This window comes from Carettochelys insculpta, chromosome 7 (assembly GCF_033958435.1).
Source record: "Carettochelys insculpta isolate YL-2023 chromosome 7, ASM3395843v1, whole genome shotgun sequence".
In the NCBI taxonomy this organism is placed as follows: domain Eukaryota; kingdom Metazoa; phylum Chordata; order Testudines; family Carettochelyidae; genus Carettochelys; species Carettochelys insculpta.
Genome location: NC_134143.1, coordinates 33,991,437 through 34,018,433, shown reverse-complemented (window position 1 = coordinate 34,018,433; position 26,997 = coordinate 33,991,437). Strand labels below are relative to the sequence as shown.

The window sequence follows — 26,997 nt, the reverse complement described above, 5'->3', positions numbered from 1 at the left end:
TGGGTTTCACCCACAAAAGTTCATGGCCTAATAATATTGTTAATCTCCAAGGTACTACAGGACTGCTTGTTCTAAATGATAAAAGCTTTACAGAGGTAGCTGAGTTAGTCTGTATCTTCAAAAACAACAAGAAGACCTATGGCACCTTATAGACTAACAGATATTTTGGAGCATAAACTTTCGTGGACAAAGACCCGCTGACAAAGTTTATGCTCCAAAATATCTGTTAGTCTATAAGGTGCCACAGGACTTCTTGTTGTTTTTGATAAATGCTTTGTCACTCAATCGCCAGTGCAGACAAAGCCTTAGACACCACAAGGCACCAAATCCAGGATCTTAGAGTTATTTGCACTCTAAGGTTACATCTATGCTGCAGAGTTATTTTGAGATAACTTTGCTAGAGTCTGTTCAATGATTTGTGTAAAGTCAAAATGCTTCCGTTTATATTTTAGTATAAAAATGTGAATCCTCATTGTGATTTCATTCCTTATTATACAGTTGTTTTTCCTGATTGTTTAAAGTGACTTTTCTTGTAAGAACACCAAAAGGTCTCTAATTTGGAGGAATTAGGCTGTGAGGAGCACTGCAAATCATTTGGGGGTACTTGACGTTTCAGAGAGAAATCTGTCTGCTTTTCATTTTTAGGGTGCATCTAAGCCTGTATCTCTGCTTCCCTCCCCAAGACGGGTCCTCTAACAAGAATGTAACATTATTTTATAGAATATTCCCTGCTGGACAGTACTAGCTCACCACTTCCATAGGAGAATTGTAGCATGCAACATCCACTTTTAACAAGGGTCTTACGTACTTTTGATATTTAAGACCTTTTGCAGCTGCTGTACTGCCTTCCTCCTCCTTGCAGGAAGGGGATTTCCAGTAGTGCAGCCAGTATGTAACCTCCAGAGCTCTTCCAAGGACATGAAGGTGAACAGCTCTGCATTTTCCCTTTCCGAGTATCCCTTTCCTATTGAGGATAAGGTTCATGTCACTAGACTCATGTGGCTTGGGCAAACAGAGGTTGCAGGCATCCCCTGAATATCATAGCAGCTGCACTCCTTTGACAATGTGTTCTAAAAAGGGAGTTTCAGAGGCAGTAAATGGTCAAACCTGCTAAATTGTTTTAATATGAATGGGGGGGGGGGCTCCCTGTAACCCCTCTTCCCGGTTTTCTTCTTGGCATTGCAAAGAAGCCGTGAATCCTCTTCCTGTTGAGATTATTCCCTGACTCACAGGGTGCGACCAGCTGCAGAAGGCTGTCAGAGGGCAGGCTGGTGAAAGAGCTAGGAAGTAGGTGTGTCAGGGTTTATATATTTTGTATGACACATGCATTTGGCAACCCTCTCTGTGTAAGTCAGATCAAGTGTCATGCATTACACACAGATTGACACTCCTCCATCTCACAGTCTTTGTCCAGGTGTGGAAGGGGATTTGGGCTGGGAGCAAGAACACCATGTTGGTTTCCTTTTCTGTTAAGTCCTATTAATATTTTCTGTACAGGTCACAAATCTTAGTACTTGCCAAAGCTTCAGATTCCTATCTTAGGAACATGCAACTCTCTTGAATGTTGGGTTCTCCTAGGCAACCAGCCAGGTTCTTTGGTGGGTTCAGCTCCCTATTGTCTATAAATGACTGCTTCCTTAGTGCTTTTGCTGGTAGCACTGCTCACCGCAGGACAGGGTCAGGTAGGCTACCAAACTGGTTAAAATATGAAGTAACAACCACATGTCTAATGTGCTTAACTGATTTTTTCCGTCTTAGGTCCAGAGCATTATTCGTTCCCAAACCAGCATGGGCATGCGTCACAGAGACCGTTCTACTACAGGAAATACCCTAAAGACTGGCTTCAACTCTGCCCTGACCACATACTTTTTTGGATCTGATCTGAAAGGAAAGCTGACAATCTCAAATTTCTTAGAGTTCCAGCGGAAACTCCAGCATGATGTTCTGAAGCTTGAGGTGAGAATTTGTTGACTTGTGGGGTGCAGAGCGGATTCATTGCGATCAGTCCTGGAGTACACTACAGTGGTACACTGAAATCAACTCAGAGTTGTCTTCCTGTGAATCAGAGGAGGTGTGGGCAGGGAGGGAGGGCTGATGATAGTGTATTATGGCAGTTGCTGAGTCATAGGAATTATACTGAATCAGATTAGTGATTGAATATCAAGAATACCACATACTTCAGGAAAAGGTACAAGTGATCCTGCAGTAGGAAGTTGTGGGATAACCTGCCCCAATAATTTGTCTAATCCCCATAGTTAGAGGGTGATTTGTTCCCTGAAGCATGAGGACTCATTTCATTTCCAGAACTCTTGGATTTTTAAGAAAAGCCTATCATAATGTTATATAAACTTGTTTTATATAAACGTTCAGTCCTTCTCTGAATCCTGTTAAACTTTGTTTCGATGCCACATTGTGTCAATAACTTTCTCACCTGTATTGTGTGAAAATGTATTTTTGCATTGTTTGAATTTTCCACCACTTAATTGAACTGAATGTCCTGTTCTGCTGTATATTTTAGAGTTTGTTTATTTGATCAAGAATTCCTCCAAAATGGTAAAAGCTAGGACCACAGATTTGGTATAGAGATTCCTCTTATTATAACTTAAATCAAGTAAGGGTTTGGCTGTGCCAGGAAAACAGGGTGTACCTGGAGTGGGATTGCTTCTCATAAAATCAAACAGAAAAGAGACAGATTTACCAAAACAAATGCAGTCCCTTAAAGCGGACATAACTGAGTGAATGTTGAAAGGCACTGGACCAAGAGGAGCCAGAAAAATAGGTTGCACTGGGAATAGGATTGCTTCTCAATAAACCTTACAGAAAAGAGAGAAAATGGAGAAATTTGGTAGTGTGTTCTGTTTTAGCACAGCTAAATCAATGCTCAAGATTTGAGAACTAGAAGTAGTAGTATTGGAATCCAGATTGACTATAGTCCTTTTATGTTAAATCACAGTGAATTATAAGAGTTTATAGAGATGAAGAAAAAAATACTTGATGAATCTCTTTTTAAAAAATGTAATAAAAATTAAAAGGATAAATTTTAACAATTCTTTTTTAAGAAATCCAAAATAAAAATTACCTTCATAAAAATAACACAGTATTTTTAAAAATACAATAATTTAAATAAAGTATTTACATTTTCCTTTTCTTTTCCAAATAAAAATCTTAATTGAATTAAGGATCTGAACAGCATAGGTAAATATTTCTGCTGGTTTATTATATAAGAATGCAAGGAGGCTCCCAGTCTGCACACGCTCATGTTCTGACATATGAATTTAAGCATCTGTTGTTTTTAAAATGAGACTGTACTCAGAAAAGGAAGTATAAAAATAGCATTATGGAATTCCTTGTTCACTTTTTCCTCAACATCCAAATAAAATCTAGTCACTTTAAAGATAACCCCCCTCGCTTTTTTTCCCTGACAAGCAGTCCTGCAGATTCAACTTGGGCTCCATGTGACAAACTGGAGTGTCTTTCATTTTCAGGCAGGAATAACTATTTTGCCGGCCAAATAATCCCCTCACTGAAGCCTGTGCAGCCCAGTTACTTTCCATAAGGTGGAACAGGTACAACAAGTTAACCCGGTAATGAATTCAAACAATTCTCTTTGCACAAAAAGGAACAAAATCCAGTTGCTCTCTCTTTGCGCTATCACCAGGCTAAAGATTGGAGTAAAAAGTCAAATATCTCATTAAATTAATCATTACAAATATTTAATCCTTAAAATCAGCAAATATGGTGCTGAATACAAACATAGGAAGTAGACTGATTAAATTACGAGTGTGCCATTTTTTATGCTGACATTTTTAAACTAGAATTAACTCAGTGGTCTATAAGTTGGAAATGAGGAAAATAAACATTAAGATTTTGGGGAAAATGAAACTAGTTTCTCAGTAATGAAGGGAAAAGAAAATAAGCTTCTTCTGTGTTCACTGACTGCAACAGCACTGTGTATCCTGAGTTTTATCAAGACTACCATCAAAAAACATCCCTGAAATATTTTTTGTCTTTTACTGTAACCCCAATAATAGCTACCTCTGCCCCAGTGCTTCAGGTTCAAGTGTGTCATTGTTCTCAAAACCTTACATGACTTGGTCCAGCTCCACTACTTTGTGTAGTGTGTCATTCCTCCATTGGCTCCACCAGTGTTCCATGAAACATAGTTTAAGGAACTCTCACCTAGATAATACTTAGTCTTGTCTTCAGTGCGGGGGACTTGACTGGAAGACCTACTGAGGTCCCTTTCAGACCTTCTGAAATATTCATAATGTTTAATTTCTTTTTGTAAGTATATATCTTTTAGAAACACATTCATATAACACTGGTTGCATCTTACCAAACTACCTCTCCCTCTATTGCCTGGTCCTGTCCTCAGGATCATTTATAAGGAAAAACTAAGAAGCAGAAATAGTACAAAGTATGATGTGCAATTCATGTTCTTTCAGATGAGGGCTGGGTCTACACGTGCCCCTTCCTTTTGAAAGGGGCATGTTAATGAGCAGGTTCAAAATATGCTAATGAGGTGCTGAAATGAATATGCAGCACCTCATTAGCATAATGGCGGCCGCAGCGATTCGAAAGGGCGGCTTTTTGAATTGCGCGCTGCCTGTGGAGACAGATAGGAAGAAGGGCTTTTGAAAACTGGGGAGGGGTCGTTTCGGAAGGTCCCGCCTCCACAGCCGGCGCGCGATTCGAAAAGCTGCACTTTCGAATAGCCGCAGCTGCCATTATGCTAATGAGGCGCTGCATATTCATTGCAGTGCCTCATTAGCATATTTTGAACCTGCTCATTAACATGCCCCTTTTGAAAGGAAGGGGCATGTGTAGACCCAGCCAAGCTGAACAATATCATACATATGGTAGTATACGGGCAAAGTGCTGCATATCCCAACAGGATAGAGTGCCACTGCTCAGTAGTAAACGGGGATGGCTCAGCTTGCTTATTCAAAGGAGAAACATTTCTTAAAGCCATACTTGTTTCACACAGAGTGATGTAAGTGAGGAAATATGTTCATTAACTTGCTGTTAACACATTACATATCTAGTACGAAAAAGCAACATATGGAGGGCAATCAGACAGTTGCACAGTTCATATGTTTTAATTTATGCAGTGGGAACCATAAACTATATTGCATGCCACTTTTTGATTTAAAAAACTTCAATTAAATAGTAAGACATAAGTAGGGGAGGAAGATAAATCATGGAAGTACTCAAATAGCAGTAGAGCTTTATTATGCTGGTAAAAGCTTCTGTTTTACTCCTGTCTGTGTTTAGTTTTACTCTTCATGTCTGTGATGGAGCAAATTGCTGAGATTTGACAAAATTATGGGAACTATTATTCAGTCTGTAAAAGTAACTAAAGGAGAAAGTAGAAGATGGCACTATGCCTGCATTTCCTAAGTGTAGTCTTAGCATGTCTCCCATAGAGAATGACCAAAAAAATTTCAACTGTACCCGCTACAATCCTATTCAGGAGGGGTTTCAGATGAACCTTTCCTGAAACGTGTGAAAGTGTTGATAATTTAAAAAAAATCTACGTAGGAGGCTGTTAATCTCTCCAGAAAGTGTTCTTTCACTTTAGTAATCAACAGAAGAAACTGACCATGCAATACGTTAAATACAATAGATTGTTCTCTCTTGGCTGAGCTCAAAGGAAGAGAGTGCCTCATTCTCCATTCAGTAGTCCTTGCAGGTGCTCCACTTCCCTCCCAGGCCCCCCTCCCCCGCCCGCGTGCACTGGCCATCTTGAGCTGCTGCCACCCTGAGGAATGCACATTTGGCACAGCCCTCCTCAGTTCCTTTTCTACCATGCTTGGCTGAAGACAGACGCAGAGCAGCTCCTCTCCTTACCTGAAAGAAACATCAGAAATCCTAAGTCCTTTACCTCATGATTTTTATAGTTACATCTTTTTACCTCCTTTTTTTCCCCCTCAAACAAACAAACAAAAAGGCGGTGGCTGCCACACTGCGGAAGCAGTGGCTTTTTTCTCTTCACAATGCCGGGCTCTACAGTGATGAAGAACTGCAATTCATGTAGTGGCTCTATGCCCATATCTGATGGGCACGCCTCCTGCGTAGAATGCCTTAGGGACACCCATAATGCCAACAAGTTCCCCCATTGCCTGGGTATGCCAGCAAGGGCATGGAAAGAAAGGGAAGCATAACTAAAGGCGCTACTCAGGCAAAAGTCCCTATCATTCATTACAATGGATTATTTCCAACCAATTTTGTGGATTAAGGGCTCAGTGATCCAATCAAACTGGACAGTCTGGCTGTCTTTACATTTACATTTACTTACATTTTGGTAAGGGACACTTAAATCCTGAGATTGATAATGATACCTCCCAAATATTCAATGAATTTTTTTTAAATTAACACTCATATTTTTAGTGATCTGCAGTGTCTTATTGTGACATTATTATGTCATTGGAAAGCACTGAAAAGTAATGTGCTTATGCATTCTTACACAGTATGAAAAGTGACCACTTGGAAAGCCTGTTGCCTAGTGACAATCCCCTAGGTGTCTTAAAGAATTTTGTTTGTTCACCCTGCATTTCACTTACTAACTGCTATTAGCTGATATTGATCAGCATAGCACTCAAGCCAACTGTCATCCTGATAGGCCTCCAAGTCTGTCTCAGAACAGCATTGCTCTAGTTCTTCCTTTTTCTTTCCCTTTTGTATTGGACTGCAATGAAGATAAATTAAACTAGCTGTCTGTCAACCCTACTGGCTGTGTTGAGCTTAGGACCTTTGGGAGGTTGCCTTGGTTTCTCTTTTCAAATGATGAGGTCTAAAGCTCTGTTTGGTTTTCAGCAGTCGAGTTCTTATATGAGTTGGGCCAGTGTTTCTTCAAATCAGAGTCAGATCCTCTTATTATGCATCACTAGTGATGGGAATTAATTCATACTTTTGAATAGAAACTATCAATTTAAATAATATTTCCAATAACATGCTTCTGATTTCAAAATGTGTTATTAAAAAAGACAAAAAAAGTATATTGGCAGGATAAAGCAAGTCTGGAGCAAAGAAAAGTCTCAGAGGGGTAGCCATGTTAATCTGTATCTACAAAAACAATGAGAAGTCTTGTTGCACCCTATCAACTAACAGATTTTTTGGAGCAAAAGGCTTCATGGGTAAAGACCCATTTCGTCAGATGCAGCTTATGCTCTGAAAAATCTATTAGTCTATAAGGTGCCACAGGACTTGTTGATTTTTCTGGAGCAAAAAATAACTTAAGGCTATGTCTACACTAGAGCATAAAGAAAATTTTGAGTTAAGTAAATTTTATGATGTATCTGTCTTCACTACAGATGTCATTAGGTCAATTTTAAGGTGTCCTAAGGTTGACTTGTCTACTTCTGCTTTTTCTTGAGGAGTAACACCATATTGGAATTTACAAGGTTGACTTAGTGCTAGTGTAGAATCATCATCAACAACCATGGGCTCAGTGCCCATGGGTGTCTGATGGCTCTTTCTCTGCATCCTTCCATCTTTCCCTGTCCATTGCAGAATGGCTTAGTTTCTGTAGACTAGCTGTGCACCAACCTACTATATCATCTACCCATTCTCTATGGGATCTGCCTCTTCTGTTTGAACTGTCCATTTTGCCAAATACGACTGTCTTGATTTTTCATTCATCGTTCATTCTGTAGATATGCCCAAATAGCTGTAACTTCATTGTATAGCCTTTTGCAGTAGGTTCTCTTTTGGCTATATCTTCCTATATAATATACCCATCCCATATAAGCATCAGAGGTTTCTAATTTCCTGCCAAGAGGAAGTTTTCCAGCTAGTAGCAGCAGAAGAGGAGAAAAAGTGATATTCATGCTCTTGGTGTCCATATTTAAGTAGCTCCGGTGCTCTGAAAGAGATATTTCTCATCTTGTTTTTTGAATTGATTTAGTCTGTATAATTTCAAAGAGCGGTGTTTGATTTTTCACACACAGACTGGGATAAGCCAAAAACAATTAACCCTGGAAGTTGGAGACAGGGACCAAAAGGTCTCTGATCGATTCTGCCTCTTGTCTTCCTACAAGAGTTAATTCAGTTAAGAGAAGCTATGTGAAAAAAGAGAAAATTTCCATGTGTGCCTATTGGATTCCCTTGCCCCTAATACCTCATCCTGTGTGCAACAGTAGATTTTAAAATGGAATTAAATTTTGTTTTCTTCTTTGGCCTGCCTAATTTATTACCACATAGCTGACAGTTTTGTCTACCAACCAGATGTGTGGGAGGAACTATGCTTTTTAATTTACAGACAGGAAATTAGGTCAGATTTTGAAGATTAATCAACTTTTTATATCAGACTTCATAAAAACGAGTGGACTGTGAAAGAGGAAGAAACAGGTAATGGTTTCACTGGGCACTGGGTGTCCTGTTTTAACTGGAGGACCAGCCACTGTCCAAGAATGCAAACTGGAATGGTTCCATGAGACTGAGGTGAATTTATTAGTTGTAGTAGAAGGACCCTGGATACCCCAGAAGGTTCTTTCCAAGCCCAAGAAGCTCTGTTTTATATGTGTTTTATTATTTAATATAGACATGCACGTCTCATGCTAAGTAAAAAGTAATGGTCTCTTAGATTGATGGTGGGCAACCTGTGGCCCCTGGGATGCATGTGGCCCATTTGAGTTCCCTGTGGGGCCCACAAGACATTTTGTTTGCCACTGCCCATGTAGAAGGTTGCCAAATTACACTGGTTAACATCCACATAGTTTTTTTCCCTTTCCAGTATTAATAAAATGACAATCACATAAAGCAAGGGCATGTGAAGTGAGGTCTGTGCTGTTTGCACACCACATTGACTGTAAGAGCCACACGTTCCTTCTGCAGCCAATCGAAGCACTGCTACAGTTCAATCGGCACACCCCACACATTCAACGTATGCAAGTGCAATTAGCAAAACTAGCCTATCTGTGAGATCTGTTTTGCTTACCACTGTCTTGTGGCCCACTGAGATGGAGGGCCACATGTGGGCCACTTCCTGGTCTAGGTTGCCCATGGCTGTCTTAGAATCTTCTGCAAAGTCTGGCTTGCTGTCTGACTTTACTGTCACATGCATTTGAAGAGGTAAATTGTAAAGCAGAAGGTTCAAAATAAATAAATTTTACCGTCTGCTTCTGAGGTGGAGGGAATGGAGTAGAATTTCCCTCACCCCATTTCTGTAATGCAATCCTGGGGTACTTAAAAAGAGGAATATCTTGTAGAAATATGAAGGTGATCTTGACTCCGTAAAAGAATAAATGGACATAAATCAGACATCAGGAACGGTAATGTACAGAAGCCTGTGGGAGAACACTTTAATCTCCCTGGACACTGAGTGGCAGATTTAAGGGTGGCAGTCCTGAAACAAAAAAATTTCAAAAATCAAATGGAGAGAGAAATCTCTGAGCTGCAATTTATTTGCAAATTTGACTCCATTAACCATGGATTAAACAGAGACTGGGAGTGGCTTGCAGCTTACAAAGGCAGTTTCTCTACTCTGGGTGCTAATATCTCCCCATTAGACTCTGACAAAGGCTCACATTACCCGGTCTGATCTGACTGGTTTTTTCCTCTTTTGATAAGTACTGTTGATACTGGACCATTTCCACCTTGCCAAATAGACCTTGTCAGCTCTGGCCCTCCCTCTTACTGGGACCCCACTCTTTAAATACCCCTCTGAAACCACCCCCCGCTCCACACTCGTGCATCTGATGAAGCGTGTCTTTGCCCACAAAAGCTTATGCTCCAAAATATCTGTTAGTCTATAAGGTGCCACAAGACTTCTTGTTGTTCTCTTGACTCCATAGACGGTATTGGTCACACTGCTGGCAGAGTCCTATATCCATTTCTGGTGCCCACATTTCAAGAAAGATTTGGAAATACTAGGAAGAGGTAAAAGAGAGCCCACAATTTTGTGGCCTGGAAAACAAGCCTTCCAAGGTGAACTTTAAGTTGCTCAACTTATGAAAGAGGGGGCTGAGGTGATTTGATTACTCTCTGTAGCTATTTACACATGGAAAAGAGATTTGGTAGTACAAGATCCTTCAATCTAGGTAAGAGGCATAACAAGATCCAGTTGCTGCAACTTGAAGGTAGACAAATTCAGCCTTTGAAATAAGATGTAATTTTGTAGTAGCAGGGGTAATATAAACTATTGACCAACTAACCAGAGGAAGTGGTGGACTCACCATTGGAGATTAGGATGGCAAGATTAGAAACCTAGCTAAAAGATATGTCCTACAGCTAACAGGTATGTCCTACGTGACATTCTCATAAACGAACAAGGAGAAAGTGGTGAAATTGCTATAAGATGGATGCACAACTGGTTGAAAGACCATTCTCAAAGAATAGTTCTCAATTGTTCACTGTCAAGATGGGACACTACCTACTGGAGTCCCACATGTGTCAGTTCTGGGTCTGGTACTAATCCATATTTTCACTAATTACTTGGACTATTGAGTGGAGAGTATTATAAAACTTACGGGTGACACTGTACCATTGTCCAGGGTACAGTCTGGACTGTTGAACAGCCGTGTCCCCTCAGTTCTCCATCCGGCGGTGCCTTTTAAACTGTTTCACTGTCAGAGTAACCATTCCTGTTGTGTTCACACACAGCCTCCAGCACGTAGCTCACCTCCCTACCCCCAGCTATACTACTTGAATGCCATAGTTAGCCACCCTCCCACCCATTAATTATATTACAGAGGGATAGCAATAAATTCCCAGGCCCAGCTCTGAGCCCAGAAATGGGTTTCCTGTACTCTCCAGCATCCCCTGGACAATACAAACTCATAGTAAATTTGTTATTTCATTAATAGAAATGATTATGCACAAAATTTGTTACTGCAAATGAAGTTCCAGACACACTCTGGCTTAGATAAAACAGTAAAACAAGTTTATTAACAACAGAGAGAAAGATCTGAAGTGATTACAAGTGTTGAGGCACAAATTCAGAATTGTTTACAAAGAAATAAAAGTTAAAACATAAACTAATACCTAACCTAACAAGCTAAGTGAATTCAAAGTCTCTTACCACATGATCTTCCAGACAGATGGGTTGTATACCTTTCAACCAGGACTCTCCTGTGAGTCCAGTGTGCCTTTCCTTGTCCTTCAGGCACTGTGGATGTTGTGGATGAGAAAGAGAGAGAAACTGATTATATGAGGAGTTTGCTCCCCTTTCTGACAGCATTTCCCTTTCCAGAATCCTCTCCCATTGAGTTTCAGATGACAAAAAGTCTGTTTTTTTGCTCATACTCTTCTTTCTTCCAAAGAATGTCTCATCAACCAGGTAATGGTCCACTTGCTTATGTTGATCCCTGATTGAGGTGTTGGCTAGAAACATGTCTTATATTGTAGAATTTATTAGCTTTACATGCAGTGTTGCCACACATTTTATTAGAACAATAATGACCAGCATTATGAGATCATAAATCATATTTCACAAGGCACATTTCATGCTAAATGTATCCTAGCCTTGATAGAAGGGGCAATGTGAGGTTACAGACTGTCACACAGACCAAGCTGAAAGGGGTTGTTAGAGGCCGGGATTAAAATTCAAAACAACCTTGACATATTGGCAAATTGATCTCAACAAGATGAAATTCAATAGAGAAAAGTGCAAAATACTTCATACTTCATTTGGAAAGCACTGGTGAGGCCTCAGCTGGAGTACTCTGTGCAGTTGTGGGCACCACACTTTGGGAAGGATGTGGACAAATTGGAGAGCACACATAGAGAGCAACAAAAGTGGTATAAGATTTAGAAAACTTGACTTCTGAAGAAAGGCTAAAAACTAGGCTTGTTTAGTCTTGAGAAAAAATGGAGGGAGAAATTAAGTCTCCTAGTATGTTAAGGGTTGTTAGAAAAAGGATTGTGATCAACTATTCTTGTCCGCTGAAGATAGGACAGGAAGTAATGGGCTTAGTGTGCATCAAGGGAGATTTAGGTCAGACATTAGGCAAATCTTCCTACAAAAAACTACAAAGATAATTAATCCTGGGTTTAGACTTTGGTTGGAGATTATGGAATCCCCCATCATAGGAGGTTTTAGAAACAAGTTGTACAAACAGCAGCTTGCAATCACTTAAATACTATACTTATACTTCATAAAAACCCTAACCCTAGCCCTTTTACAATGAAGGGGTCTGGACTTGATGACTTCTCAAGATCCCTTCAAGCTCTGTGTTTTCATGATTCTGTATGCCCTAGTTCATCTTCTGCAACAAATTCCATGGCCATGTGCATGTTGAGGGGTCAAGTTGGTTGGTTGTGGTAGACCGTTCTGGCTTTGGAGTGTTTGAATCAGTGAATACCCCTGTTTGTTCAGTTCTTCCATGAGCCATAAAGAAAAAAGGTAGCTCTGCATTGCCCTCAATAGGTTCATAATAATTGCAGCTCTGCATTAAGATAATGACTACAATCAAAATCTCATGCTTTGTGGCATTCATTGGTTGCTTGTAGTGGTCAGGAAGGATTTTTTTCCCCAATGCACAGTTGGCCAGCTGTATTCTGGGATTTAACTTTGTGTTCTTCTGAAGCATAAAAGACAATGGAGAATGTTCTGACCTTTTGTGAAGTTTTCTCTGTATCATCTTGTCATACTACCTGTAGCAACTCCACTTTTAAGTCCCCATGTACGGTTTGTTGTAATAAATACTTACTTCCCTTTTTTCTCTCCTTCTCCTTTGTTTTAGTTTCCTCTTGCCACAGCCCCCCCATGCTTTATGAAAATTTGCTTATGAATATGTATAGCTGTAAGATGCTTTATGCAAAACTGTACATGTAACACCATTTTTAAAGCTTTAATATGCTGAATAGGTATCTCCTATTTTTGTGTATGTATCATTATTGTACGTCTAGTTAGAAATATGAAGTGTGAATCGGGTTTTAATTCTAAATCTCCTGAGGTGGTCATGAGTGATACTTTAGGAACTAAATGGCTCAGTACACAAGCCAACAACCCAAACTGTGGAACTTGTAACCTCTAAAGACAGGTGGCCATGCCCCCTGGTACTGGAATTCATCTTGAACTCAGTACTTTTTCATGGGGGTGGGGAGACTGAACAAAGGGTTCCCACCCTTGGAGACAGTATATTTACGGAATGGAAATCAGTCAGGTCTTGGTCTTCAGGTGGCCTTTAAAGCTGCCTTGCCCCACCCTAAGACGTTACACATGAAGAAACCTGAAAACAAAAAAAACTCATAAGAACTCTGAAAAGCTGTAGAACCAGGCCAGAATAAAGATCAACTCTGACTTGAAGAATTTTACCTGCGATATGAACAATTGCTTAGGGTAAGAATTTGCAGGCAGCGAGTTTGTTAGTATATTAGAATTACCTGGCGTATTTTGTGTATTTTGTATAGTAACTTACTTTGATCTGTTTTCACTTGCAATCACTTAAATACTACTTTTAATACTAAATAAAAACTCTTTTGTTTATCACCAAGCCCAGAGTAGATAATTGTTCGTGGTAGAGGGATGGAACCACTATGCATGTCTCTCTTTCATTGCTAAAGGGAGTGAATGTCTTTGAGATTTTTGTGTGTAAAACTTTTACAGACAGTAAGGCAAAATTACAAGGGGGTTTGGTCCATTTGGTTTCCTGGGTGTTATCAGGGGGCTTATAGCCAAGTCATCCCAAAGCTGAGCTGGTTCAATGTCTGTGTTGCTCTGCATGGGGCAGTAACCCCAACTCCATGGCCTGGGTGGAAGAAACCAGAACTACTTCTGACCCAGCAGGACAGGTTGGTGGGGAGCTCTAGGGGTCAAGAAGGCAGGCACCAGTGGTTTGCTCAGCACACCAGCTGATGACCCCAAGGGGATTTCTGTGATGCAACCTATCACATAGCACTCTAAATCTTTTTAGACAGTGTATACTGCATAATAGGTTATGTAAATATGACTTGCACCGCTTGAGTGAGATTTCGGGAATAAGAACTACTTTCTTGACATCACTTCATTGTTGCTTAGATTAAGAGAGGTTGCTTACCCTTCTCATTCCAAGTTTTAAATGATTCTATTAGTTTTGGAAATTCACGGTTGGTCAGTATTTAAAAGAAGCAAAAAGATGTATTGGTGAATATTGGTGTTAATTCATGCGGTAAGAGTTGCTGCATATATGGTAGTTGGTGGATATGAAGGTACAAAATGAATTTGTCAAGAATAAGCAAGGGACATTAATTTTGAAAGTGCTATGTGGAAGAGAGACAAAAATAAGAAACAGAAAAATAAAAAAGTCTAATGTGAAATAAACACATGAATCAACTTTGATATCTAAAATTTCATGACGAATCATTGCTGATCACAGTTAATAGAAATTAAAACTTTCAGGTTAGCATGCATTATGAAGTATGAGCAGTGTTCCTAACACTTACCCTTGAAATTATTATTTAATTTCTTAAATGAAAGAGTTATTTCTCTGAATCAGTGTTTGTTTTTCAAAGGCAAAAAACGATTGTTTTTAAAAAAGTTGAAAACCATGCTGTAAATAAAGTACAACCCCACCCCCTTTTTCCCCTCAAATATATGCAGTAGATTTGTTTCATTCTCTAATAGACTACAATTGTAGTTATAATCTTAGAGTTTGGTACAGGCTGGGCCATCACAGTCAGATAGGAAATTGTTTTTGTACTAAATACATCTCTGCCTCTTGTTTGAGTCATTCAGTTCATACTTGACTTAAATCCTTGTACTCTGAGTGGAACATAGGTTGTCTACAAGTCTCCTCCATTTCCCTCTGTCTCAGGACAAAACTTCTGGCTGACTCCAAGAGTACCCCAGTTGTTGTCTTTCAGTCTCAGTAGATCTTTTCCACATTGTCTGAGGTCTTCCTCTTTTGCATTTGCCTTGCAGGTTCCATGTGAGAGGTGGATGGACTGTGCTGAATGATGGTTTTCTGAGAGTATGGCCTAGCCACCCCCACTTTCTTCTCTTGATTTGAATGTCAAGTGGTTCCCATTCTGCTCTGTTCCAAAGCTCCTCATTTGTGACCAAGTCTTGCCATTTGATGCTAAAGATGTACCTCAGGCATCTGTTTATGAATGTCTGTAGCTTGTGATTTGAAGACTTCTTATTATGCCAGATCTTGTATTCATACAAGAGCACTTTCTTCACATTTGTGTTGAAGAGCTGCAGTTTCGTCTTTGCCAATATTGTTTGTGAACTCCATATGGGATGAAGAGTCTTGAATGCAACTGTTATGTTCCTGTCCTGGCACTGATATCCTTGTCTGTTCCTCCATCTCTGCCTATAATGCTCCCAAAGTAGGTGAAGTGCTCCACATCTTCCAGGTCATCCACTCCCAGTGTGACGGTGGTGTTGGATTTTCTGATCCTCATTGTCTTGGTCTTTCTCTTGTTAGTGCTCAGTCCAGTCAATGAGGCAATTTTGTCTGGTGTTGTGACTTTCTTCCATGCTTTCGTGCTATTGTGAAAGGAAGGTGACATTGTCGGCAAAATCAATGTCCTCTGTCTGTTTGAAAAGTGTCCACTGAATGCCCCATTGAAGGCAATCTGTTGACTTGCTCGTAATCCAGTCCACTGTGATCAAGAGCAGGAAAGGTGACTGTAGGCACCCTTGTCACACTCCTGAGAGTATGCTGAAGGATTCTCTCAAGACACCATTGTGAAGAACTTTGCATGTTGAGGGTTCGTATATTGAATGAATCAGGTTAATAATTTTGGATGGGATGTCACAGTATTGGAGCAGTTTCCACAGTGTTGCTCTTCATTTCATTTTTGACAAATGTTTGCAGAAATCACATATTACGGGCATCAGTAACCAAATTATGCTCATACACCTTTGGACTTCACTAGTTTCAAACCAATGAGATCCTTATACTTTAAAGAGGGTGCCAGCAGTGAAAGTTAACCTTTGATTCCATAACTGCTTTTCCATTTCATTGAGAGTTGATGAAGTTGTAAAAGCTCCTGTGATTTTTCTGTCTCTGAAATCTTCTCTCTCTGCGCAGCCAAAAAGTCTGTAGGGCTATTGTGATGGGTTGTGTCACAGAAGTCCTTTTGTGGCTGTCACCCATCATACCATTGAGCCTGCCTACCTGGCACACTTCAATGAGGCAGACAATTCCATGGCACACCCACTTGTTTCAGCTGAATTGATTGCCCATAAAAATCTAATTTACTTGCACTTACTATGGTTACAGTCTTACTGGAGTGGTTTGCAACACAGGAGTGCATACAACAAGCTAATCAAGGAACGAATGTATTAATGTTTTAAAGCCACCACAGAACACACCATCTTAGACAGCGAGCACAGATACATTTTCAAAATCTGCTCAGCGCCATGCTACAGATGTCAAGTAAATGAGTAACCACTCAAAGCAGGCTCCCCTCGCCAGCAGCCCATTGGAGTTAGACAGGGTATTGAAACCACATCCCAGCTCCAGCAGTCTCCCACGCACCCTCCCTCTCTTTTGCCACGTCAGGGAGTGGGGGCATGCTCCCTGCCAGCTCATTCAGGCCAGGAAGCAGCATTTCAGCTACCTCCCCATGCAAATGGGGTCCTCTGGGTTCGGCATTTTCCCTTGTGGTGGCTCTGCAAACAGCCACTGCAGGGGAGAAATTGACCAACCCCACGCCAGCTGCGATGAGAGAAAATTGTTGACCCCTGCACCAGGTGGGACTCAGGCAGCTCCTGGTATGGCTATGGTCTGAAGAAGTGGGTCTGTCCCACGAAAGCTCACCACCTAATAAATTATTTTGTTAGTCTTTAAAGTGCTACTGGACTGCCTTTTTGTTTTCAAAGTAGGAGTGCGTGCCATATAGTTTCTAGTACTGGCAAACTGTCTTCTAACAAAACAGTTTTTATTGCCTTTTTTTTTTTTTGGACCCCTGTACTATATAACTGAGTCTGGACTAGAAATGCTATAGATCCAAAGAAGTGGGTCTGTCTCAGGAAAGCTCATCACCTAATAAATTATTTTGTTAGTCGATAAAGTGCTACATGACTGCTGGTTTGTTTTGTTAGCATAGGGACTAACATGGTGTAGCCATCCAGGCTCGGGTTCCCCAGAAACGAGGCTGCACCCAGAAGGCGAGTGCTGCATTTGGTTTATTGAAAGCGCGTGACACCCGCGACAGGAGCCCCAGAGACGCCGCAGTCACCAGTGGGGGGAAACCCGTCGCGTCGGAGCTTCGCTTGGGGAGAGGTTCTGTAACAGGCCTCCTAACACTAGCTGATAAAGCTGAACTCATTAACATAAGATTGCCTAAAATTGCCTATGCATTTCTTATCACTATCTCTTGTGGCCTACTGCCAGCGTAGCCTTGAAGTCTTGGCAAGCGCGCCTTGTTCTGCAGTAGTTCCCATGGCAGTTATTTTGCAGCTTTTCACCTTGCACAGACTGGTCTGTTTAGATTCTCCTGAGGATTCACAGAGGGGTCGGACTGCACTCTCGACCATTACAATGTCTTCTCACACCCTACACATGGCTACCTCTCTGTTATTGTCTCTGACACTGGCCCCATTAGAAACTTCTGATTGCAAGTAGTATACCAGTTCTGCTTTCAAATGCAAATCAAGCTTATTTTTATTTAGAAATGTTCATCCTGGGTTGTAATCAATGCTTGTTCAGGACTGACCCCACAAATACTGCCCCCTTGCAAAATGGAACAAGTTGGTCATGACAAAGGAAATTCCTAAATCGTTGTCCAGGTACTGGGAGTGCAAGTAAAATAAATAAATAGATAAATAATGGGTGACATTGATGAAGAGGGAGGGTTGAGCAGTCAGAGATGCTTCTAGAAATAGTGTCAACCACTCTTACAGTGTTACAGTAAATATTATGCACATCTTGAATAAAATATCAGTTTCCTACTAGTACAAAATGGCTTCAATGTCAGTGTTTATTTTAATCTTCTTTCTCTTCCAGTTTGAACGGCATGACCCTGTGAATGGGCGGATCACTGAGCGTCAGTTTGGTGGCATGTTGCTTGCCTACAGTGGAGTGCAGTCAAAGAAACTCACACTGATGCTGAAGCAACTCAGGAAACACTTCCAGGGTGGAGAGGTTAGTGGCTTTCAGGAAAACAAAGAGAAATGTTAAGACTTTCTGATTGGTGCATGCATAGAGCTTTGCACTACAAAATGAAATCCAAAATGTGAATAAACTTATGGACTCAATCATTTCATTGCTCACAAATATTTCCATTGACTTATACTTGTGAAAAATGTACCTTAGTAGGTAAATAATGCTTGATGTCAAAATAAATCACAGGCTGAAAACAAATTTTAAAAATGGCCATTTCACACTTTTGCTGTGAAATTAGAGACCTAAGCTGTGATGTGGAACAGTCTGGGCTTACCATAAAATTAATACACTCTGACTCTTGAGGAAAAGCATCTGACCCTCTCAAACCTGTACACTTCCAGGGAGCCACATTAACTTTAGATGAGCAAAAAATGACCAGTAGTAAGGGGTGAAAAATGCATATGTCTAGTGATCACCATCTGGTTTTGTGTATAATGACAGGTTGCTTTATACATTTTAAAATGAGCACCTTGCAAATATGGGTGTAGAAGTACTTAACACTAATTTTAAAAAACGTGTTTTCTGGAGAAAGCCCCCACATGTTTAGCCTGAACAAACCTTGAAGATTGATGCCTGTCGGTTGACTTGACCTTGGATTAATAACACAGTATGCATGTATAAGAATATATTATGGGAATTAGATACAAAATTTGGAGGGGAAATGGTTACAGACCCTTCAGAAATTAATTCAGGACACCTTGGAATAAAACGCTTGAACTGAAAGGATATCTTCTACATGATAATGAAAGTATTGGGTGCTAAATTACAGTAGGGTTAGAATTTCCTGTCTGCTTGGATAGAGATTGATCATGCTCTTTTTTATTAATTAATTTGTGAATAGAGCAATTAACCAAAATGAGAACTAACGAGACACCTCTGCTTTTGTGGCTAGTAGGCCTGGCTGTTGTAGAACCACTTCCTCTTAGCAGCAGAACGGTCATCTATTTCTTAATTTTGTTATCCATTTTGTGATGCAAAATATATTAAGTAATACTGCTCCATATACTGACCCAGCCTTAAGATCCATTTATGCTGCTCCTTAAAGCTGTGCCTCCTACTCCCAGAAGAGGGAGTGTTTGGAAGAACTAGGGTATTTCAAGGAGCCAAAGCACAGTTTATTCATTCAGTTCATTAGGTGGCATTAAAAGCTAATGGAAGTTAAAGCTGCCACTGGTTATGGAGCAGCTGACAATGTAGTCCATTATGTTTTACCTTTTTAGGACCAACTTCTACATCTGTTGTGTTTTGGGTATTATGAAAGAAGCAATCTGATTGCTACTGTACATATATCAGGATTAATTTGCCACTGTGTTTTCGTTAAAATTGTTCATTTAATTAAAGGTTTAAAAATAAACACAGAAATTCCTTTAATGAGGCAATACACCATAATTCAAGTTGTCACAGAGCATGTCATTTGCTGCCAGGCTGTCACCTCCTCCTGGTCATTCTGTGGATTAGCTCAAGGCTGACACACCCATCTGCAGTCAGCAACTGTCACTCCTCCTCTGCATCCCCCTCACAGTGTCAGAGACCACACTGTCCTCTTTGTGGCTTGATCCTTCAGTTGTGTCACTATCTGTCTTCCCCACTTCTTTAGCTCATAGTCCAGCCACTTCCCCAAGTGGCAGCTGAAGTCAGTTGTCTTACCACTTCCCCAGTAACAAGTGGATGGCTACTAATCCAGGTCCCAGCCCAGGGACCTCTGAAAAGCAGTCACTTTGCCTCTACTATTGCTGCATTTCCACAAGCTGCTTGCCTGTGGCCACAACACCCTTCTCAGTCTCAGGAGCTCCTTCTCTTTTCACCAGACTCTTGGCACTGCTCTATCCAAATTACTCCCCCCTTCTTGAGCTCCATGCAACAGGGCTGTAATGAGTGGCCAATCAGGGCCTGTCAGTCCATAGAAAAGGAGCCTCTGATCTGCCCAAAGGCTGTTCTGCCCAGATGCTCTTTTCCTATGGTCTTGCCAGGCCCTGACTGGCCACCCATTACAGCCCTGTTCCTTTTGTCTGCTTTTCATATGGCCTCCCCGGTGTATTAAACCCTTACTGACTAGTGTGGGGAAGATGCCACATCACGTAAGTGTTTTAAAACTGCTAGTAGAGTCCAGTGAAGCCTGAAATATGTTCATGTCAACCACATGCTCCAATGGTTTTACAAGGATCATACTTCCCTGAGACCCTAAGTGGGGTCCTGCTCATGCCAGATACAAACTTCCTATGAGACCTCTCTCTTTCTCAGCCCGCAGTATTTGAGGGTTTACAGAAGTTGAGTTCCATGAGCATAACGTTTAAAGCATTGCATAGTCCAGCTCCATTAGTGAAATGCAGGCTTCAGTAAAGTTACAAGCTCAATCAAGACGTTCGTTTTAGAATTGCATAAGCACAAATCCACTCTTTTTTCCCCATAGTAATGAAAACTAAGAAAATTCCCAGACATACATCTTGATTGAGATGGAGCCAAGTCTGACAATAAATTTCTCTTCAAAGCACAAATAGAATGTATATTAAAAGTAAACACTTGAAGCTTGAGGAATTCTCCACGTAGAGTGGAGTGACATGTTGAGCCCTATCTTCGGTAGTAGTGGCAGAGCTGCAGTAGTGGTAGTGCAGGAAGGGTAGACTTCCTAAAATACATCATTGTAGCTGTAGCCTTAGGCTATGTCTACACTATACTATAAACTCGATTTTAAGGCACTTAGCTCAGTTTTAGAATGTGACTGTCTTCACTGCAAATACCATTAGGTCCATTTTAAGAAGAGCTAAGGTCGATGTTCTCACCCTGCCCCTTTGATGCAGTGTAACACTAAGTTCGATTTTAAAAGGTCAGATTAATGCTAGTGTGAAAACAGCATTAATTTAAATTTGATTTTATTGGTCTCCCTGACCCACAGTGGGAGAGTGGTATCCCACAATGCCCCACAGGTGTCCGTTCTGGCCCTTTTCACCTCTGTTGCTCTTCAGGTACACAGGAAGTAGGTAACAGGAAGCCTGGGAATTTGAATTCATTTTCTTTCTGACCAACAGGGATAGCCCACCTCAGGAGCCATCACATCTAGCCATCATGAGTTCTCGGATCCAGCTGTGATCTGAGTTCTCATGGTCGCAAGAGAGTCCTAGCATGGAGCCATCAGAAGATCCAGGGTCTCATTTCTGTGCAGAGTGGTGAATCTGTGCTGTCCAGACTGCAAATCAGCAAAAGAAATGTAGACATTTATGGGAAGATTTTCCAGGGCATGATGAGAGTGGGTATGCCAGTGATATTCAGCAATGCCAGATCAAAATCAAGGAGTTCAGGCAGAATTATCAGAAGATGAGAGAAGCCAATGGATGATCTGGGACATCTCCCAAAACATCACACTGTTATGAGCAGATTGGCGCCATTCTTGGGAGGAACCCAACCACACTCCCCCAGGATAGCGTGGACTTCTCACCCTGTCCCCCACTTTAGTTCCTTCTTGCTGCCAGTGATGGTGAATTGGAATGGCTGTGCTCCAGACAGCTTCTTTCATGCTGTGTAGGCAGTGTTTTAGTGTAGATCATTCTCTCGTTAGTGAAAATAAGCATTAATTAGTGTTAGTAATTCTAGTTAGTGTCCTGGGCGGGACTTAGCCTAGTGCCAAGGCATGTTTAAAATGCAGAAGTTCTGGGCCTGTTAGTGATCCACATAATAGTTACCTGAGGTGTTTGAGCAAGTGGCATGTTAACGATAGCCTTCTGAGCATACTGAGCCTTTCCGTAAATCAACTTTTTGTGGCCCCTGCCAACAGAATGAAAGGCCTGTCAGTCTCAGCTTAATGGCTTTCCAAGTGGATCACCTTCTGTGTGAGGATCTCCTGTGAGGTTGTGAGGGCTCCCCTGCTCATTCGAGCTCACACAACTGGAGCTCAGGCTTCAGCAGCAATCCCTTTTGACACATGCTCTGTTTGGCTGTAATGTGGTCATTGGTCCACATGTTCATATCTGACTGTGTTGTTAGTCAACAGGCCACAGATGATGATGAGTTTGAAGGAGCCATGTTAGTCAGTACAGCCATGAATTGCTGTCCTTTGCCATGGGTATTGCTTGGAGTCACTCCTGTGGAATGGATGTAAGCAATCACTCAAAGAAGAAAAGACACTTACTTTTTATAACCGGTGTTCTTTGAGTTGTGTTGCTCATGCCTGTTACGTATCCGACACTCCTTCCCCACTTTCAAAGTTTCAGTCTTGAAGGAACTGAGGGTGGGGGGAGCATGCAGCACCCCTTACACTGTGCCATGGAGGTACCACTCCAGGGATCACTAGGGCTACTCCCCTAAGGGTACTGCAGAGGATAAAACTTCCAGCACTGGTGCATATGGTGAGCACGTAACCTGTTCTGGAATGGACGTGAGCAACACATCTTAAAGAACACCAGTTACAAAAAGGTAACTGTCTTGTCCATAAAATTATGGAGTGTGACAAGCAGAAAATGCCAGCTCCTCAGGTCATATTTTCCAAGTTGTGGTAACATTTTCTGTAACTAGTTTTGATGTATGTAGCTAGCAGTAGCCAAGAATGCTGAGAGATGAACTGGAGAGATCTGATTTTTTGTCAGCATCCGATTGTCTTTTCACTGGATAAACAAAAACCCTTCACCTGACGGAGCAGGGCATATGTATGTCCAAATTCTAAGGATAACACTATTACCTGGCTTGAGGGGGTGGGATGGGAGGGTTGCTTATGATTGTTAACCAGATTCATAACCACTTTTCCTCTCCAAGGAACTTGAGGCGGGGTGGGCTTCAGATTTTTGCCCTTGGAAAAACAAAAGTGATAGCTGATTTCCATATCTGGAGAAGGATAAAAAGCCAAAGATTTTTAATTACAGCAATAGCAAATAAAGGCAACTAATAAAAAGATTTGGGGGGAGGGGAAGAGGTAAAAGATGTGGGAGTGCCAGTTTCTCTTTATCTTCTGGCACAGATGAAACTCTGGCAGCTTTGTTGGCTATACAGAATAATTAAGTTAGATAGAGGGATAATTTCTTATAAGAAGTTGTGCCTTACGTACATTTCTTGTCAGTCAGGTCCAGTAACTTGCCTCACAACACCCCCACACAAGACTAATTGCTTTTTTAAATCTTCTCTCTGTCCCAAGTGGGAAGAGGTGGTGGAAAAGTGTGCCCTTCACTAATTTTTATGCAGTACCTTCAGCACCCAGGGACTTCTATCTGTTTTTATTGGTTAACTCTATTGCAGCTGACTTAACATTTAAAAAGTGTGATGGAGATAATTGCTTATCTTCCTTTTGAGCTTACAGGTAAGTTTATACAGGAATGCAACTGCAACTTTTTCTTTGATAAATTAGTTCAGTGTTAGCCTAAAAGTTTTCTTGTACTTGAGATAACTAAAGTTTGACTCTAGTGTTGCTTGCTACTCTCCATTAGTAATGTACAACGTCGGTAGAAGTAGATGGTGCCAAAGTATTTATATTTAAGTTAGAAATTTAACAATCACGCTGAAAAGATGTGGATTTATGCTCATCACTGTTGTTTGTTTGGATCCCAGACCTTTAAAAATGAGCTCACTTGTCTGCAGTAAGTTTTGTCTCTGAACAGTCTTTCAGCCAGAGTATCTTACAGTGAGAATACACGTTGTGGAAAGAGAATAGCTGGTCAAATCTCTTCATTTCACATTTCGCTAAACTTTCACAGCAGTATTATATTTTCATTCAGATGGACCACAAACTTACTCTGGCTCAGCTATATGCAGCAGGTGTTTTTATGACTTGCTTCTTTAAATAAGTAAATGAAATCTTTTCAATTTGTTGCTGTCAGGGACGCATGAGTGTACAAGATTTTACCCATCTTGGTGTGTTAGGTCTTCTGCTGCAACATTGCATTTGAAATTCCAGTTTACATGATTTTTATAATGAAATAATCAATCAAACATCATCTTAAGTGTTCATGTTATTTGCCCTATTCTTATACTTTTAAGACTTAGCAACTACTAAACATGTGGTCCTAATCCAAAGCATTGTCTATTTCTCAGGTTTATTGGTAAAAGCCAGGCTGTGGCTGCTCTGCTCTTGAGACCTGCAGTCACTTCCATATGTTTGACATCTGCTTTCACTTTTTGTAGGAAAGCATTCTTTTCTCCCTGATGTTCTGTGCCCCTGAATTCTTCCATAGCCTCACTGGAGCCTCCACAGTCCCCTTAAATAAATACCCTCAAAGTTCCATATTGCTGATTCTCTTCCAGTCCAGGAGAACTAAGTGGGGCTACAGGCACATACTGCTGTTTAATTGTCAAAGGATCATTGCTATGGGGCATTTACTGCCTCTTCCTTCCTTTTCCATTGAGCGTGGTCATGACAATTCTTTACTTCCTCTTGGACCAAGAAGTCAGGAAGCAGATCCAAGCCTGCCATTAGGTACCAGACTAGCGGTCTAGAAAATGTTATTTCAAGTCATCTACCATGTGTGTCTACACAGAATATTTTTCAGTGTTTAAGTCATGTTGTCAGAGACGAGATGTTTGAGGGAATATCTTTAATTAAGCCACATTTTGCTGGTGAGTGAGACAAGCTTTTGTATTTACAGAGCTCTTCTTCAGAAATTGTAAGAAATAAAAAGAGTGCTATGTAAGCACAAAAGTGTCTCTCTCACCAACAGAAGGCCCAATTAAAGATCCTACTTCACTTCCTTGTCCATTTAAAGTATTATCTACCCAAGTCCTTGGAGACCACACATTATGTAATATGTAAGTTACAGTGAATAATTGGTTTAAATTGACTTCTGTGGAGATTTGAATTAAGAAATAATTAATCTTTCATAAATGGCATTTATCAACTACCATTGTGTGCACCTTGCAAACAGGGAACTATTGGAAAATAGCTGCCTCAATTATCTTAAATTATTTCTGTAATTTAAATTTCTGACTCTGGATCCTGGATTAGCTTTAAAGTCTATGCAGCTAGGTTCTGTTGAACAAAAATGCAGAAAGTTTTCAAAGCAATAAGACAAGGGAAGGAGAATTATCATGTTTCATAATTGTGATGGGGATTGGATAAGACCTATTTGAAGCTGAAAAACATGGCAATATGTCCTTTATTGAGGACAAATGTATGAAGGTTCCTTTAGAATAAAATGGATTAAAAATTGGTGCCACCACCTCTAATCCATATAGGCTACTTAGACACTGAGTGATGTAGGCAAAAGGGTTTTGCTGAATATTGTTCGATGGAAGTATTTGTCAGTGAGCAGAAGCACCCAGAGAGAAGGAGCAAAAGCAAATAGTGAGAAAAAGAAACCAAAACAGAGGCCCTGAAAGCAAGCTGACAGAAGAGACCTTTAAGACACAGAGCTTGGAGCTGTGAGCAAAGAAATTGCCTCCTTTAGTATGATTCCTATTCAATTCCAGGAAACTGGCTTATTATTATGCTTTTTTGGGGGAAGGCAGAGGGAGTGGGGAGTGGGATAGACAGGACTGCATCAAAGAAATACCTGACTGACATCAATTTCTCTTGCTAGGGGAAATAACCCATAGTACTCCCGAATATTGGCTAACCATTTGATCCTAAAAGGGGGAACATTATGAATACAATGAATCTCTGTATGTTTACATGAGTCCAATCTTCTGCTTTGAACCTTTCCAAAAAGTAGGTCTGAAAATAACCTGACCAGATCACTGAGAAAATGTCACTGTTTGTAACATATTTACTTGGAATTAATTCACAGACTTTTAAACTTTGTAGTACAGTGTCTTCTAAGCAAAAAATAATATATTTTAAATGTTTAAGCTTTAGTTTTGTTAAGTATTGAAAAAAGTCCTTGGTAAATTACAAAAATGTCTAATTCAAAAATCTCTCGTGATATTATGGTTCTATAAAAAGATTATTAAGTGCATTTCTTCTTTTAAGTGATTAGTCCAATAGACACTTCTTTCCTTGATATTAAAGACTTCAATTGCTCAAGTTATGGAAGACGTTTCAGATAGTGTGAAGATAGATTTTTACAGCTTAATTCAGATGCCCCAGCTGAATGTATTCATTTGACATTTTCATCTTCATAAGAGTGAAAATATATTATTTTATAGGTATCCCATTTTTAGCATTCTGCCTCTTGCTAGGTAACAGAGAGAGGAAACTTGAATTTTGGCTTGATGATCATGTTAAGAGCAAATTGAGTGGTTATGGGTAGGGTAATGAACTAAAGATCCCCTTACTCTCAAACCTTACTCTCATGTAGGTTCACTGAGACTACCTAGATGATAACATTTTGAGAGTTTCATGCTCTTGTTCTCTCATTGATGCAGTTCTACTGGTACTAGCAATGGTATGAGAGCCAATACAGACAGGGTCTGGGCATTTTTACCACCTCACTGTGTCCTCCAACTTTGAATAAACATAGACACAGCGGTGCAAACACAAGCAACTACACTGCTAGTATTACCTGCCTGCCAGCCCCTGTGGAGCTGCCTCAGTGCTACAGCAATTGTGGGAGAATTTCCAAAATTCTCACTGCAAGCCAGGCCTTAGGCTTGACACAGCCATTCTGTCAACATGTGCACACAGTGTTGTTTGATTTATTTTATATATCAAGGAGCCAGAAGAAAGTTAAAGTCAGACAAGACTTGTTTCTCTTTCCTTCATTCTGTCTGACTCAGCATGTAAGTTATGCTAATATAAACCCCCTTCTGATTATATGTAAGGGAGTCTAAATATATGTCTCCACTGCAAAATAAAACCCACAGTGCTGAGTCTTAGAGCCTAGGTCAACAGACTTTGGCTTATCAGGCTTGGGCTGTGGAGCTAAAAATAGCAGTTTGGGTTCCTGCTCAGGCTGCAGCATGGGCTCCAGGACCCTCTTCTGCAGCCCTCGACCAGTTCCAGAACCCAAATTCCAGCCTAAGCCTGAATGTCTGCACTGCTATTTTCAGCCCAAGGCCACATGGCCAAGCCCGCTGATCTGGGCTCTGAAAGTTGGCACCAGGGGGT

The 26,997-nt window shown here is 40.7% G+C and overlaps 1 protein-coding gene across 3 annotated transcripts in view; it reads left to right on the top strand.

Annotated features, from left to right (window-relative positions):
- The window catches only part of MICU1 (mitochondrial calcium uptake 1), a 165,499-nt gene that overhangs the window by 112,690 nt on the left and 25,812 nt on the right, over window positions 1-26,997 (top strand). For all 3 annotated transcript variants that reach the window (XM_075000294.1, XM_075000295.1, XM_075000296.1), the window contains 2 exons: window positions 1,759-1,956; window positions 17,880-18,017. In XM_075000294.1, coding sequence (XP_074856395.1) covers window positions 1,759-1,956; window positions 17,880-18,017 — 336 coding nt within the window. The remainder of the gene's footprint in view (window positions 1-1,758; window positions 1,957-17,879; window positions 18,018-26,997) is intronic.